This window comes from Chiloscyllium plagiosum, unplaced genomic scaffold, assembly GCF_037043375.1.
Source record: "Chiloscyllium plagiosum isolate Xiang-an unplaced genomic scaffold, Cpla_swu_hap1 HiC_scaffold_19, whole genome shotgun sequence".
Classification (NCBI taxonomy): domain Eukaryota; kingdom Metazoa; phylum Chordata; class Chondrichthyes; order Orectolobiformes; family Hemiscylliidae; genus Chiloscyllium; species Chiloscyllium plagiosum.
Window position 1 is genome coordinate 60,590,139 of NW_028270157.1, and position 16,111 is coordinate 60,606,249.

At 41.8% G+C, this 16,111-nt stretch overlaps 1 protein-coding gene across 2 annotated transcripts in view; it reads left to right on the plus strand.

Moving 5' to 3' along the window:
* Positions 1 to 16,111, plus strand: part of LOC122559510 (A disintegrin and metalloproteinase with thrombospondin motifs 20) — a 384,605-nt gene that overhangs the window by 343,324 nt on the left and 25,170 nt on the right. For both annotated transcript variants that reach the window (XM_043709081.2, XM_087997440.1), the window contains 5 exons: positions 7,000 to 7,200; positions 9,345 to 9,474; positions 12,494 to 12,588; positions 13,412 to 13,506; positions 14,893 to 15,026. In XM_043709081.2, the coding sequence (XP_043565016.2) occupies positions 7,000 to 7,200; positions 9,345 to 9,474; positions 12,494 to 12,588; positions 13,412 to 13,506; positions 14,893 to 15,026 (655 nt within the window). The remainder of the gene's footprint in view (positions 1 to 6,999; positions 7,201 to 9,344; positions 9,475 to 12,493; positions 12,589 to 13,411; positions 13,507 to 14,892; positions 15,027 to 16,111) is intronic.

Here is a 16,111-nt window from a genome sequence, read left to right on the forward strand (position 1 = left end):
TGTCTGCATGTGTTTCCTCCCACAGTTCAAAGATGTGTAGGTTAGGTGAATTGGCCATGCTAAATTGCCCATCATGTTCAGGGACATGTAGGTTAGGTGCATTAGTCAGTGGTAAAAATAGAGTAGGGGGGATGGGTTTGGATGGGTTACTCTGCAGAGGGTCAGTTTGGACTTGTTGGACCGGAGGGCCTGTTTCCACACAGCAGGGATTCTAATTCTAAATTCCTCGGTCGGGATTGGATTCTTTTGTCTCCTGATTCTGCATAAAGCCAATAGGTGCGATAAGACAATTTGCGTTTTGTGATGTAAAATCTGTGTTCAAAAGTATTTTGAGGGAACTGAGTGGAATTTCCTTGGATCAACTTCCACTCTGACATTGTAACTTTTTCACTTTAACTCCGAGTCATAAAAATGAGTCATAAAAATAGTTACATGACAAGAAACAAACAATCCACGAAACAAAACTCATGTTTATTTCAGGAGAGGTCTGTAAACACATGACTCAGGGAGATGAAGTGCTGACACGAATAGAAAATGCGCAGATTCATATTCGTAATCCAATTTTAAGAGTGATCAAACAAACAAACAGGGGATTCACAGGTCCTGGGAGCGTGGAAACAATTTAATAATTGGGCAATGTGTAAAGTAGTACGTGTTTACCTCTGATTTGGAGATGCCGGTGTTGGACTGGGGTGTACAAAGTTAAAAATCACACAACACCAGGTTATAGACCAACAGATTTAATTGGAAGCACACTAGCTTTCGGAGCGACGCTCCTTCAATCACCTGACAATCACCTGATGAAGGAGCGTTGCTCCAAAAGCGAGTGTGCTTCCAATTTAACCTGTTGGACTATAACCTGGTGTTGTGTGAGTTTTAACTGTGTTTACCTCTAGTAGGCTGTTTCACTCTGATGCAGCAATGCTTATACTGTCTCCTGTAAGACAGAGACAGAGACAGAGAGTGATGGTGGAGGGCTGTTTATTGGACTGGAGAATTGTAAACAGCAATATTCCACAGGCATCGGTACTTTTGTTTGTCATTTATATAAACAGTTTGGATGAGAATATAGGAAGCATGATTAGTAAGTTTGCAGATGACACCAAAATTGGGGATATAGTGGACAGTGAAGAAGACGATCTAAGATTACAAAGAGATGGGTTTGAAGAGATATGGACCGGGTGCTGGCAGGTGGGACTAGATTGGGTTGGGATATCTGGTCGGCATGGAGGGGTTGGACCGAAGGGTCTGTTTCCATGCTGTACATCTCTATGACTCTATCTTGATCAGTTGGGTCAATGGGCTGAGGACTGGCAGATGGAGTTTAATTTGGATAAATGTGAGGTATTGCATTTTGGTAAAACTGACAAGGGCAGGACTTATACAATTAATGAGGCAAAAGTGAGGACTTCAGATGCTGGAGATTAGAGTCGAGAGTGTAGTGCTGGAAAAGCACAGCAGGTCAGGCAACATCCGAGGAGCAGGAAAATCAATGTTACAGATGAAGGGCTTTTGCCTGAAACGTCGATTTTCCTGCTCCTTGGATGCTGCCTGACCTGCTGTGCTTTTCCAGCACCACACTCTCGATTTATGCAATTAATGGTAGGGCCCTGATACTATTGCAGAACAGAGACCTAGGGGTTCAGATACATAATTCTTTGAAATTTGAGCCAAAGGTGGACAAGACCATTAAGAAGGCATTTTGCATGCTTGCCTTCATTATTCAGAATATTGAGTTGGGATGCGGTTGAGGTTATACAGGATGTTGCTGAAGCCACTTTTGGAATACTGTGTACAGTTCTGGTCCTCCTACTGTAGGAAGGACATAATTAAACTGGAGAGGGTTCAGAAAAGGATTACCAGGATGTTGCTGGGAATGGTGTGTTTGAGTTCTAAAAATAGGCAGGATAGGCTGGGACCTTTTCACTGGAGCGGGGAGGTTAAGGGGTGACCTTTATGGAGGTTTAAAAAATCATAAGGGGCAGAGATAAGGTGACTAGCAAGGGTCTTTTCCCTTGGAGGCTTATTTCTAAGGTGAGAGGAAAAAAGGACATGAGGGGTAACTTTCTTACACAGAGTTCATGTGTGGAGTAAACTGCCGGAGGAAGGGGTTGGTGTAGGTACAATTCTAATATTTAAAAGACATTTGAATAAGCACATGGATAGGAAAGGTTTGGAGGGATATAGGCCAAATGCTGCTGAGTGGGACCCATTTAGTTGAGGAACATGGTTGGCGTGGACTAGTTGAACAGAAGGATCTGTTTCCATGCTGTATGTCACCTAAGACAAGAAACTAACATGGACATCATGGTATTGAGGAATTCAATGACATTTCTAACAGTTAACTATTATGTACCAACATTACAATCTTGATACGCATAAGTGCCTAGGCTGGTATTAAGCAATGGGTATATCACCAAGGAGCATGCTTCTTGTAGAATGACATGATTCAAGTGTCTATATAAATTAAGATGGAGTATGAGATCTTTATATCCTCAGGTCACACACTACGGTGGAGTGATGATTGCAGATGCACGTAAAGAGATATTAGATCAGATAACTGAAAGGTTGGCCATGGAGGCCTGTTTTAAAGAACTACTTAAAATATGAACGACAGGTAGAGAGAAACATTCAGAAATAGGACTGTAGGCATCTGAAAGAATTGGGTGCCAGTGGGAGCATGGATAGACCTGGATATGCAGAAGAGACCATATTGGAGCAATAGAGATACTCCAGGATGGTAGGACTAAAGAAGGTTATAGAGATAGGGTAAGGACAGACTAGGATGGATTAGCAAACAATGATGAATATTGTAATGTTGAGATACTGATAAATCCAGAACTAATATAGATCAGTGAGTTAGAGGTGATGGGTGAATGAGACTCGATGTGAGTTATGAAATGGCATCACAGTTCTGACTGAACTCAACCTAATGGATGGTGGAAGACAGAAATGGGCTAGTACAGCATTGGGATAATTGGATCTGGAGGTAACAAATGGTGTGGTTCAAGGTGTCACGTTAACAACTCTTCAAGGGTATTGTTTTGTGATAGTTATGAAGATGTTCATTCAGGAAGAGAAAAGCAATTTGGGGAATCCAAGACTGATCACTCTTCTGCAACTTCAACAAAAGTGTAAACCCAAGATGCGAACTGCACCTGGCTTAGCTGTAAGCGTGGCAGCAGTTAAGCAACCTGCCCATGGGGAATTGTGGTATGCGTTAGTCTGGAAAATTAAAAAGGCCTCATAATCTTCACTCTTCAGTCGCATACATTGTACAAACGTGGACACTCCTGGCTCAGATCCATTCTTGGGTTTGAGGCTGCCACCTAAACTCTTTTGAAATTCCTGGTCATATAATTTTACTACCTAAGAAATGAAGTTAACGCAATGGTTGTAAATACAGGCATTGTCACATGTGGACCTTTCAAACTGCAATGATTTAAATGATCAAATCTTTGGCAGAGATGACAGATCTATGCTGAAACAGAGAGAAAAAAATGAATGAGTAGAATTAGTTAAATATTGGCAGAACATAATAGTCAAAGCTATGAGCATTAAAAATAAAAATCTTTATAACTCAGCAATATTATTTCACTATTATGTTTGCATAAGTTATATGAAATGTCCAGGAAATACTTCTGTGTTGCCATAAAGGTGTTGGGACCCTTGACTGGACCATTTACATTGTCAATATACCCTGTGAAGTGACTTGATTGATACCAAACAAATCTCAGTGTGATGTTGTTATCAGTATCAAGCTGAAACTGAAGATCATGCCCCATTTCCTGAACACTACAGCAGCTCTCGTGGCTTTGTTCATAGCTATAAACCAGAATGAGGAAGAGGTTAGCTATAAGTGAAATAATTTATACCAGATCTGAACAGTGACAGAGAAAAAACAAAATCTGGAGTGGAATTGGTGAGGGACACAAGCAGAAGAAGGAAGATTAATGAAGTGACAAAATACAGAAATCTGCCAGAGGATTGACCTGAAAATGGAGAATTTAGCAGCAGAGGACAAGCATTTAATACAACACACGCTCATTAAGGAACTGATCGAATGAAAAGAAACCAAAACTGTTTGGAGCCTCTCCAAAATGAGCCATCAATGTGAATCCATTTAGACTGGCTTGCAGAACATTTTGTTTCATTTTTAGATCAGTTTAAATTTTTAGATCTGTGCACATTCAGGACACTAAATTACTGACAACGTTGGAGATTAATCACTAACATCATAAACCAAAGTTGCCAAACACCAATGCTTTGCTAAACATAGTACAAACCACCTGCCCTGCTTGCTATGTTTAAAGTGAACATGCTCCCAAAAACAGTGAGTGGTTGTCAGCACTTCTCACTGGAGAATAGTGGATGTTAAAAAGAGCTTCAAAAATGTAAATTTAAAAATAAGTACATTTCGCTGCCCATGATTTTATAGCATCAGTCAGCAAGACTCTCCATTGGCAGTGTGTACCCAGAAAATCAATAGCAAACCAGGGGTCAACTTTCACAAAGTTGCAAAATAAATGGGATGATGGGGCCCACATTTACCTTTTTCCATAATAAAACGTGGATATTGTATAGACTTTGCTGTACCCCACACAAGTTTTAAAAATTTCCTGTGAGCTCACATGCCTCTCCTTTGTCATAGTCATTAGTGATAGGTTCCCAAAAAAAAAAGTCAAACTGTCACTTCAAACAAATAGTAACTGTTGATTTCCAAGCCAAATCTGAAAAAAAAATTAGCCCAAATGTTGCTTCAGAACTAACATCAGGTGTGACGTGCATGCCACTCCTAATGTACAAACCATCAGCAACTTGTGTGGACAATAACGTATGAATTCCCAATCACCAGAAGAATTTGTACAATTCATGTTGCTCCACTGCTCAGTCCATCTTATCTTCAATCTCCTTGTAAGTTGAATGAATTTAACTCCTCACAGAAAATTAGTGCTTTTCAAAATGAGAAAATGCTATGTTCCAGCAACATATATCAACCTCTCCAGAAAGGGACAGTTTAAACTTTCCTTCCTGTCTCTCAATCCATGAATCTCATTCCTATAGGTAATCAGTATTTGTTTGAGATGTTCAAATATTGTTATTAATTTTTTCTTTCAATGTCTCTCTCTCGATTTTCTTTTCTTTTTCTGGATTGCATTTGACTCAAATTCACCTTAATTCCTTTTGTATTCATCCCATATTCTTTTCTTAATGTTGACTTAAGATAAAACATTTGAACCTTTCATTCATCGGCACTGGCTAGCACTGCTGCCTCACAGCCCTAGGGACCCAGGTCCAAGTCCATCCTCAAGGTGGGCGGCACAGTGGCACATTGGTTAGCACTGCTGCCTCACAGCGCCAGAGACCCGGGTTCAATTCCCGCCTCAGGCTACTCTCTGTGTGGAGTTTGCACATTCTCCCCATGTCTGCGTGGGTTTCCTCCAGGTGCTCCGGTTTCCTCCCACAGTCCAAAAAATGTGCAGGTTAGGTGAATTGGCCATGCTAAAATGCCCGTAGTGTTAGGTGAAGACCTAAATATAGGGGAATGGGTCTGTGTGAGTTGCGCTTCGGCAGGTCGGTGTGGACTTGTTGGGCCGAAGGGTCTGTTACCACACTGTAAGCAATCTAATCTAATCTTAACAAACTATCTGTGTAGAGTTTGTACTTTTTCCCTATGTTTGTGTGGGCTTCCTCCAGGTGTTCCAGTTTCCTTCCACAAACCAAAGATGTGCATGCTCGGTGGATTGGCCATGTGAAATTGCCCATAGTGTCCAGGGTTGTGCAGGCTTGATGGATTAGCCATGGGATATGCAGGGTTACAGGGATTGGGTAAGGGGATGGGTCTGAGTGTGATGATCTTTGGAAGGTCAGTATGAACTCAATGAGCTGTATACCTGCTTCCACACTGTAGGGATTCTGTGATCAAGGCCCCAAATGCTCTGGTCACACAACAGTTAGGTTTCACTTCCAGTAAATTACAGCATAGAAACAAAATTAAGTTGAAGGGTGAGGGAAGTGTCTAGACTTTTATTTTGTTTTACTTGTAGTATTTTCTGACCACAACAAATGCAGGTTTCGTCAATTTCAGATACAACAAGACCTACCCTTAGTAGAATTTATTGGAGACAATCTGAGTCAACTCACTTTCACAAATATATATTTTGTCAGGAAAAACTGAAGTTAGTGATTTCAAAGCCATATAAATAAAGAAGTTCCTTTACCTGTGTGCATTGGTCATTTATGATGGAACACATGTTTTTCTGTAGAGATACGCTAAGAAAACAATTTTTAAGATGGGAAGTTGCCTCAAGTTACTTATTGTTTGAAATACTTCGATTTCATTTGTTTTATTTTCTGTCAAATGCTTCTTATATCTGTACATTAATGCTTTTAACAACTGAGAACCTTAGGCAGTGCCAATTTGTTTCATTGGGTATGGTCAGCAGTTTTAACATGCTGGATCTCCCTCAGACCCCTGGGAAGCTGGATCATTATGTCATTATGGAAAAAGATGCCCATATTAGTTTTGAGCTGAAGTTGCATTCTGTGTGTCAATAATGTATTGGATGCAATTTACAGCCCATGTCTAGATATAATTTGGAGATGCCGGTATTGGACTGGGGTGGACAAAGTTAAAAATCACAAAACACTGAGTTATAGTCCAACAGGTTTATTTGGAAGCACTAGCTTTCGGAGCACTGCTCCTTCACCAGGTGGTTGTGAAGGGGCAGCGCTCCGAAAGCTTCTGCTTCCAACTAAACCTGTCGGACTCTAACCTGGTGTTGTGTGATTTTTAACTGTGTCTAGATATGTACCGTTGTACAGATACCTTAAGTCAAAGGGGCTAAATCTACTGATCAAGTAGAGAATAACCATATTTTCAGATGAAGGTAAGTAAGAGAGATAAAATTTATGTCCAGGTCAAGGACTAATAATGTCTTGTAGCTGCTTTCACTGAATCATAGTGTCCACTCAAACATATTCATTTTACCTACATAGTGTTCAACAAGCTGTGGCCCAGGATATCAGCAAAGGATGGTTTACTGCACTGAGGTCCACTCTGGCCAAGATCATTATTCATATGACCTACCATCAACATCAATCAGTGGATGCCCTGGTCTACTACCTCCCAACATACATGAATGTAACATCAGAGAGTGTCGTCCAATAGCCAGCTGGAGGGTGGGAGCTTGGAGCAAGGTAACGTTGGGTTTCAAAACTACTCTTGCCGTTCATTTGTCCTTAAGTCTTCTTTTCTATCTTCTGAAAGAAGAAAATTGACTCAAGATTTCATTTTGTCATGGGATTAAAAGTTCGAACAAGTGTGTTTTTTCTGCAGAGTTTTAGCTATCAAATTTCAATGAGAATACCTGAGTGTTCTCCACTTTCTAATGGTTCAGATTAACTTTTGAGTACCTCCAATATAAATAAATAAAACGTTCTAACCTATTTTTCTGATCTATAATATCAGAGATAGTATTATACACATCTGGAGCAGGTGTGACCTGAACCTGGGCCTCGAGTCCAGTGTTAGGGATACTACCCCAGTGCCACAAGAGGGCCTGTACCTGCAATATATAGACAAGGAAGAGTCAATCTTCACCTGTGCCAGTTTCACTGGATGAAGCCAGAGTGGCAACAGAGATGCTACAAATTGGCTCTGGGGCCACGCTTAAGGAATGGAAAATAGCTTCCGCTCAAATTACCGATTATTATCTAGGAATCCAACTTGGAAGTGCATGTGAGTAGATGATGGTGGAGGACACAATCAGGGTTGTGACTCTATTGATCCAATAGACTTTAACAACCACTTTCAAGTTAACACATGAATAATCAGCTCGTTATGAGGTACAGAAACTAAGTCACATCTACATGCTTGGATTCCACAAGGAGTCAATGTTCTCGAGAAGAAGGGAAGAGAAGAAATTGGCAGGAGAACAGGTAAAATAACTGGCAAAATCTGGATTTACTAAGTGACCAGTTGCTTATAATGATCCCAACCCACTTAGCCCATCTGACAAATTGTTTTGTGTTCATTCATAATCAGTGCAGCTTAGTTATACATGTCCTTTTTGTGGAGGTATCCTATTACTGAAAGGCAATTGTGCTGTTAGTCTGCAGGAGTGGGAATGGATCCTAAAATGTATTTGGTTGCACAGCTCTTAAAGGAACATGGATCCTGAGAGTGGTGTAGTAACAACCAAGCAACTTTGCCTCAGTGGTCATACTCGAGACCATTCTAAATGGACATGTAAGATCCGTGCCCAGTGTGTATTCCTCATGACACTGTAACAGCTTCCCGTCCTCCTCCATTTGGATAGTGCCACATTATCCTTTATATTTGCTTCAGATAGCACCTCAGTTTAACTTCTCATTAAAAGGTGCCATCTCTACAGTCTAGCTCCCCATCAGCATTGCATTGCACTCCAGTACCTGCCACATTGTGCACTGAAGTCTCAAGCATTGATACCACAGAGAGAAGCTGTCATGAAGAATAAACAGGAAATTACAGCTATTAGGAGAAATTGAGGACTGCAGATGCTGGAGATCAGCATTGGAAAAGCGCAGCAAGTCAGGCAGCATCGAAGGAGCAGGAGAGTTAACGTTTCAGGCATAAGCTCAAGACAATTATGCTGTTAGTACTGAAGAAGAGGCATTGGACTGAAAATCTTAACTCTGCTGTTTCTCTATAGATGCTGCAAGATCTGCTGAGTTCCTCCAGCAATTTCTGATTTTGTCTCAGGTCTTCACTTTCTTAAAATTTATTTTGAGTTCACAAGAGCTAGATTATCATAATAAAGTCCAGAAGTGCTTAAACTTAACATTTGTTAAATTAGCCATGCAGAATTATGAGGCTTGTAGGCAGTTATGCTTCAATGAATAAGTTGACTTAGTGGCTAACAATGCATTTCGGAATCATGCAAAATGAAATGAATTAACACCAATGTTCCACTGTTTAAATACGTTATAGGGAAGGTAAATCATAAGGTGGAATGGTGGCTCAGTGCATCAGTACACCTCACAGTGCCAGTGACCTGGATTTGATTTCAACCTTGGGTGACTGTCTGTATGGAGTTTGCACATTTTCCCAGTCTCTACGTGAGTTTCCTCTGGGTACTCTGGTTTCCTCCCACAGCCCAAAGATTAGCTGGATTGGCTATGCTAAATCCCCATCGTGGGCAGGCTGGGTGGATTAGCCATGGTAAATGTGGGGTTACAGGGATAGAATGGAAGTCTGGGTGGGATGTTTTATGGAGGGTCTGTGCAGACTTGCTGGGCCAAATAGGCACTGTCGGGATTCTATGATGCTATTTCTCATTAAGATTGTTTTCAAATTATTTTAGTGCTCAGTGACCTGTGGTGTTGGGATAATGGAGAGGAAAGTGCAATGCTTGACTGATAACAGTCAACTTAGTGAACTGTGTCTTCCAAATCAAAAGCCACAATCCCAGACTCCTTGCTTCAATGATGCTTGTAAGTGACTTGATTTCTACTTTTTGACATTTGTGTATTCTTAAAGAAAGATATAGTGAACTTAATTCCGCATGTGATGACATTGCTAACAACAATTAATTTGTGTCACCCCATCAGGAAATTTGGTATTCCTTCTTTCATCTGTGTGCTGTGTTGAAAAGTCTTGAAAGAAATACTGCCACAAGCCTTATTGTTAAAAGATCGCATGGAGAACAGTGGTTGGATTTTTCTACAACTAATTGCCAGAGGGTTAACAAAGAGAGGATTCAACCCCACCTCCCCCCCCCCCCCCACCCCGTCCCACCTCCACCCACCCCTGCACCCCCAACTAAGAACCAACCTCCGTTGCTTCTACTCTGAAACAGAGTGTCAGTGTTCCCATTCAGTCAAATGTCATGGAACTTGGCCCGAAAAACAAAATTGATTCATTCACAACATGCAGGCAGCCAGATAGCGACCATTCAAAAGGGAGGGAATGAAAATCCTATTAGACCGCTGCCAAGCTGCGGCCAATCGCTACGCAGCATTCAGCAGCTGAGAATGAGAGGCTCCTCTGACTTTAGTTCACCCACGCTGTGATGCTGAAACATTCCCTCATTCGAAAGTTAAAATGCTTCTCAAATATCAGCTTTATTATTTATTAACCTGACACTGAAAAATATCATTTGAATGGTTTTTGTTCAATGTCGAGGTGATTCCGATAGCTGGCAATCCCAGTGCAACTGTTGGTGGCAATTGCTGAGAGATGGGAAATCGCAGATGCACAGGCTGCAGTATATGTGCATTTACAATAACGTGGGAAAATCATGGACTCAATGATTTCACAAGCAATGCTCACACTGAGCGGCACTCCTCACCAGAGGGGAACAGTTCAAGAATCTGCTTCCGTGCCTGCTTTCTCTGCCCTCGATTGCGATACATTGTTTTATTCTATTTTATCAATTGTATTCTTACTTATTCTACCCACACAGCATGTGTTCTGGTTCCTGTATGTTAGAAATAATCGCATTTCTGGACTCATCGTGTAAGATTCAACCCATTTGTTGCTGCTGTCTGTGTGACTGGTGAACTGATGCATTGCTATTCAGCACATGACTGCGGAACAGCAGTGTATGTGGCATCCTGTGAGACATAATCAGTTAGTTCCTCGCACTTCGAGTAATGCAACCAGGCTGGATTATCGATATTTTCTCATCTATCTGGTTCATGCATGTTGCCATACACCTCTGCAAAAGGTGGGACTTCAACCCAGGTCTCCTGGGCCAGAGGGAGGGGAACTGCAACTGTGCCACAATATGCTGAGCGTTAGGCCCCCAGAACCTCAGTATCAATATGAGGGGTGAGCTGCTGTCTGTTCAGGAGCTCTTGTACCACTTTAATTGTTTGGGTGGTAGCCTGTTAATTGAGATGTTTATCAGTGTCCGGGTGGGGGGGTGGGGGGGAGTGAGGGGTGTGATGGTACCTCACAGAGCTGTTCGTCAGTCAGTCAGAGGCCAGTAACTCTGCCCAGAGGCACATTAGCAGCAGGAATCACAGTCAGTGCTGCTGCTGTTGCAGGGTATGTTCGGCCATGAACTTAGACATCCACCGAATTCTGGGATCTTGCCAGGGTCAGTCTTAAGGAAAGTTTGGGTATGAGGGGGAATTGTGAAGGAAAACTGCAAGAAGGGACTTCTGGCATCAAGGAATTTGGTGGGGGTAGGAGGTGTAAAGAGAGGTTCCCTTCCCACCCCCACCAGCTAGCAGCCGACAGGGTTCGACCCACTGGGTTGCACTGACAGCACCAGGGTCTCTCTCTCAACCCCTTTCATAGGAGTCGTGGCCTCAGTTAGGCCAGGAGCAGGCAACCTACCAACACTCCAAATCATGCTGGGCGAGAGTGGGCATGCTGCCAAAAGCACATCGGGAGTAGCTGCCTACTCGCATGTTAAATTGAGCCCAATATTTCCTTCTCCCACTTTCCTCACTTTGAACTTTGTTTTGTTAAAACTTGTCCTTTGCAATGTCTTGCAGCACCAGAGAATATCTTGGAGTGCTTCATATTCAGTGAAGTATTTCTGAAATATAGCCATTGGTGTACTATAAGGGTATGATTACCATAGATCTACTGGACCATTCTCTCATCAGAGAGATACGGCTGGTGGTGATTTAGCCTGAGGGCCACCACATCTCAGCGTGTGATTGAGAAGGAAAGTCCTTCGTGGTAACCTCAGCTAGAGCAGAAATGAAACCCACACTATTGGCATCACTCTGCATCACAAACAGGCCAACCAGCCAACAGAGCTAACTAGTCCCTGGTTGTTCTCTAGAGAAGCGTGGCTGCTCATTTACTCATCTTGCACTAGCAATCAAATAATGTCCAGATAATCTACTGCTAGTCATTTTGATTGAGGTCTAAATGTTGCCTGGGACACCAGAGTGATATCTGCTGCTGCTGTTCCAATCATGGCGGGAAATCCCCTGTAACTACCTAGGGTGGTACGGTGGTTAGCACTGCAGACTCTCAGCCCCAGAGACCCAAGGTCAGTTCCACTCTTGGGCAACTGTCTTGAGCATATTTTCCCCATTTACCTGTGAGGTTTTCCTTTGTATGCTCTGGTCTCTTTCCACAATCCAAAGATGTGCAGGTGAGATGGATTGGCCATTAAAATTGCCCATAGTGACCAGGTATGTCCAGACTAGGTAGATTAGCCATGGGGAATGCAGGGTTACAGGGACAGAGTAGGGAAATAGGTTATGGGTGGTATTGCTTTTTGGAGAGTGGGTGTGGACTTAATGGGCTGAATGGCCCGCTCCCACGCTGTAGGGATTCTTTGATTCTACCTCAGAAATCATACCTCACCTGAAAGACAACATAGCTGACAGTGTAGCACTCCCTCACAACTGCATTGGTGCAATGCTGGCAAAACAGCCTTTCTAACTGAAGAGACAAGGATCCCTCCTCTTAGCTACATCTGTCATTGAAGTTTCGTATCATCTGGATGATATGATGCTAAATATAATCTTCAATGTTTTAAAGGTGATGTTTCAGCAAGTTGCAGTGATATCCAGAAGACAAACGAAGTCCAAAAGGATGGAGAGTACCTGCTAAAAATTGAAGGCAAAATAATAAAGGTATTACATTAACAAACTGCATACTGTTTGCTCAGAATCATGAGTGACAATAGACAATAGATGCAGGAATAGGCCATTTGGCCCTTCAAGCCAGCACCACCATTCATTATGATCATGGCTGGTCATCCACAATCAGTATCCTATTCCTGCCTTATCCCCATAACCCTTGATTCCACTATCCTTAAGAGCTCTATCCATCTCTTTCTTGAAAGTATCCAGTGACTTGGCCTCCACTGCCTTCTGGGGCAGAGCATTCCATACATCCACCATTCTCTGGTTAAAGAAGTTTCTCCTCAACTCTGTTCTAAATGGCTTACCCCTGATTTTCTAACTGTGTCCTCTGGTTCTGGACTCACCCATCAGCAGAAACATGCTTCCTGCCTCCAGAGTGTCCAATCCTTTAATAATCTTATATGTCTCAATCAGATCCCCTCTCATTCTTCTAGATTCAAGTGTATACAAGCCCAGTCGCTTCAATCTTTCAACATATGATAGTCCCGCTATTCCGGGAATTGACCTCGTGAACCTACACTGCACTCCCTCAATAGCCAGAATGTCCTTCCTCAAATCTGGAGATCAAAACTGCACACAATACTCCAGGTGCGGTCTCACCAGGGCCCTGTACGGCTGCAGAAGGACCTCTTTGCTCCTATGCTCAATGCCTCTTGTTGCCGTTAACTTTCGTCACTGCCTGCTGTACCTGCATGCTTGCTTTCATTGACTGATGTACAAGAACACCTAGATCTCATTGTACTTCCCCTTTACCTAACTTGACTCCATTTAGATAGTGTGACATCATTATATTGATATATTTGGTTTGCAGATATATTGTGCAGGAATGCATTCCGATTATCCCAGGGAATATATCACTTTATTGAGTGGAGAGGCCGACAACTACTCTGAGGTCTATGGCTACAGGTAAGTAACGGGCTGACAGAATAATAAATACCTCCCTTACTAGAACCGCAACACTTCGAACGTTTCGGACAGTCTTTATTTATAATGAATCCCCCTTTCACATATTTAGGATGTGCTCAAATGCTTAATTGCTTTTTGAAATGTTGTCCTTCTTTCACGGATAAATGTAGCTGTTTTCACACAGCAAAAGCTGCAAACCCCCGAAATAAATAACTGATTGCGATCAGTGTGGGGTTGAGGGATATATATTGGACTGAGCACCAGTTGGTTTGGTTTTCAAATGGGTGAGCGGATCTTATCCAAAATGGCCTCCGTTTGACAGTTGAAAGACATGCATTCTGATCGAGCAGCTGTTCATTAGGTGTCATCTTCTACAGATCCAGGAGAAGGGATTTGAACCAACAACTTGCCAACCTCACAATTGCAGAGTTCAAAGATCGCCTGTATTTTGTGTGATAAGTCTCTTTTATTCATTTACACTGGATGGTTATCACTTAGTGTATTCTGAAAGGAGCATTTATCTTTTCTTAATTCATATCAAAGCCAGGCAAATTTCTCACAGCATGAAACTTCACTGACAGAATGATTACCAGTTCACTGGGTCTTCCGATTCTTCACCTTGCTCCTGGGGTAGGTGGGAAACAGTAGCCAACACATACACAATTCCCCATGATGGGCACCTACTATGCAAGGACTCCAACACACAATTGGCCCAATAATGACAAGATGCAACCTACAGGGTCTGGTTGGGATGGTCAGTGTGGACTTGATGGGCGAAATGGCCTGCTCACGCACTGCAGGGATTCTATGACTCTTTGATCCACTCTGCCTTCAGATGGGATGGATTAATTTAACGCTCCGTCACTCAGCAGAATCCAGTATTTAGAATGTGGTATGCGATTCAACCTAAAACTTCTGCAATTTAGAGAAGACAATAGTTGCTTATAAGGTTGATAGCACTGCATTGTAACACTTTTTACAACTTCTCATTGCAATAGGAAAGCAGCTCTTGGCCCAAAACCTCAATATAATCAGCAAATGTTTCCAAACCCTAGCAGGTAAATGGTGATGTCCATGCACTCATTATCTTGTATTGTTACAAGCTTTAATGTGACCTCAGCCATCGTTCACATCATTCAGAAAGGGGAGCATCACCTCACTGGGAGAAGAGTGGACAAAACACCTTTAGCATACAGAGCAGCATTGATTAAAAAAAATTGGGCAAGTGTTGAATACAGGTCCTCTCAGAATAGGATGGGGGGAGGGTAATGCAAATTTGGTTGAAGATAGGAAAATCATTAATGACTCGCACAATAGATATTGTTCAGAATATTGCAATGAAAAGAATGGTACTTGGGCTTTCTGACAGTGTTATTTTTTATTCAGGCTACACAATCCTTATGAATGCCCTTATAATGGAAACAGAAGGAAAGACTGCTCTTGTAAAAATGACTACCTGGCAGCTGGATACACTGTGTTTCACAGAATCCGCTTTGATATTAGCACAATGCAGATTATAAGTAAGTACTTTCCTCATTTTGCTTGGCTGGAAAATATTTTCCATTGTAGAAAATCAGGGAAAGCAAAGAACAGGCGATGACGAATCATAGAACTAAGTCGCTATGGAATTCATCCTAGGTCTTTATTATGTAGTATTATGTGAACTGTAATCATAGTTTGAATAAATAATAGATTTTTACTATTTTACATAATTGGGTTGAATACATAACAACAAATTATTTGATTTTTGATGATGAAAATGATGATACATAATTTGAGGACAACAGCTGACGTTGAGTGGAAAGCAGAAGTTTATAGCGTCATTTACAACTGTAGGATATCCCAAAGAAATGCTTGCAGAGGGTGTCGTCAGTATTATAAAGCAGGAAAATGCAGCAGTCATTTTGAGGACAGCAAGGTCCCCCAGACAATCACAAAGGTAAATGACCAGTTACTGTATTCGTGATTTTCAGAATATTAGTTTACTTTGCTTCATCATTATCCAAAGTCAAGGGCTTCCTGAAGACTGATATTTGATAAGATCTTTCATCAATTCCCTTTATCTTGCTCACTGCTCATAATTTTCAACCAGATCTTACCTTCTTTAGCTGAGGTTGAACTTTTAACGTTTCCTTATGGCGTAAAACACATCCATGGGAGAAGAGGAAACATTTGTACAACCTTTAATCGCCATCTGACGGAATGTCACGATTCTGAATTTAACGTCAGGAACCTAATTTTCAGCTGAAATAAGCCTGCAGCAGTGCCAAAAACGTGGGCAATTTCTACCTCTGTTTTGTTAGAGCTATAGCACACTGCCTTCCCACTGCAACCCACGGAGCTCACATTGTACAGGTATTGTTGTTGATCTGATCTTATTCACAGCAATCCATTTAGGCATAGCTGTACCGCAGTATTAGTCTGCCTGCTCTAACAGTGCAGCAGCCCCTGCTACAATATGTTCCTCATTTGTTACACTAGTTTTGCAAAAACGGTAATGACTTCAAGCTGGCTCTGTACTTCAATTGGTGAGATATTCAAAGAGTCGAACCATGCTCTCCATTCCTATCACAATCATTAGTTCCATTACTTAGAATAGAACAGA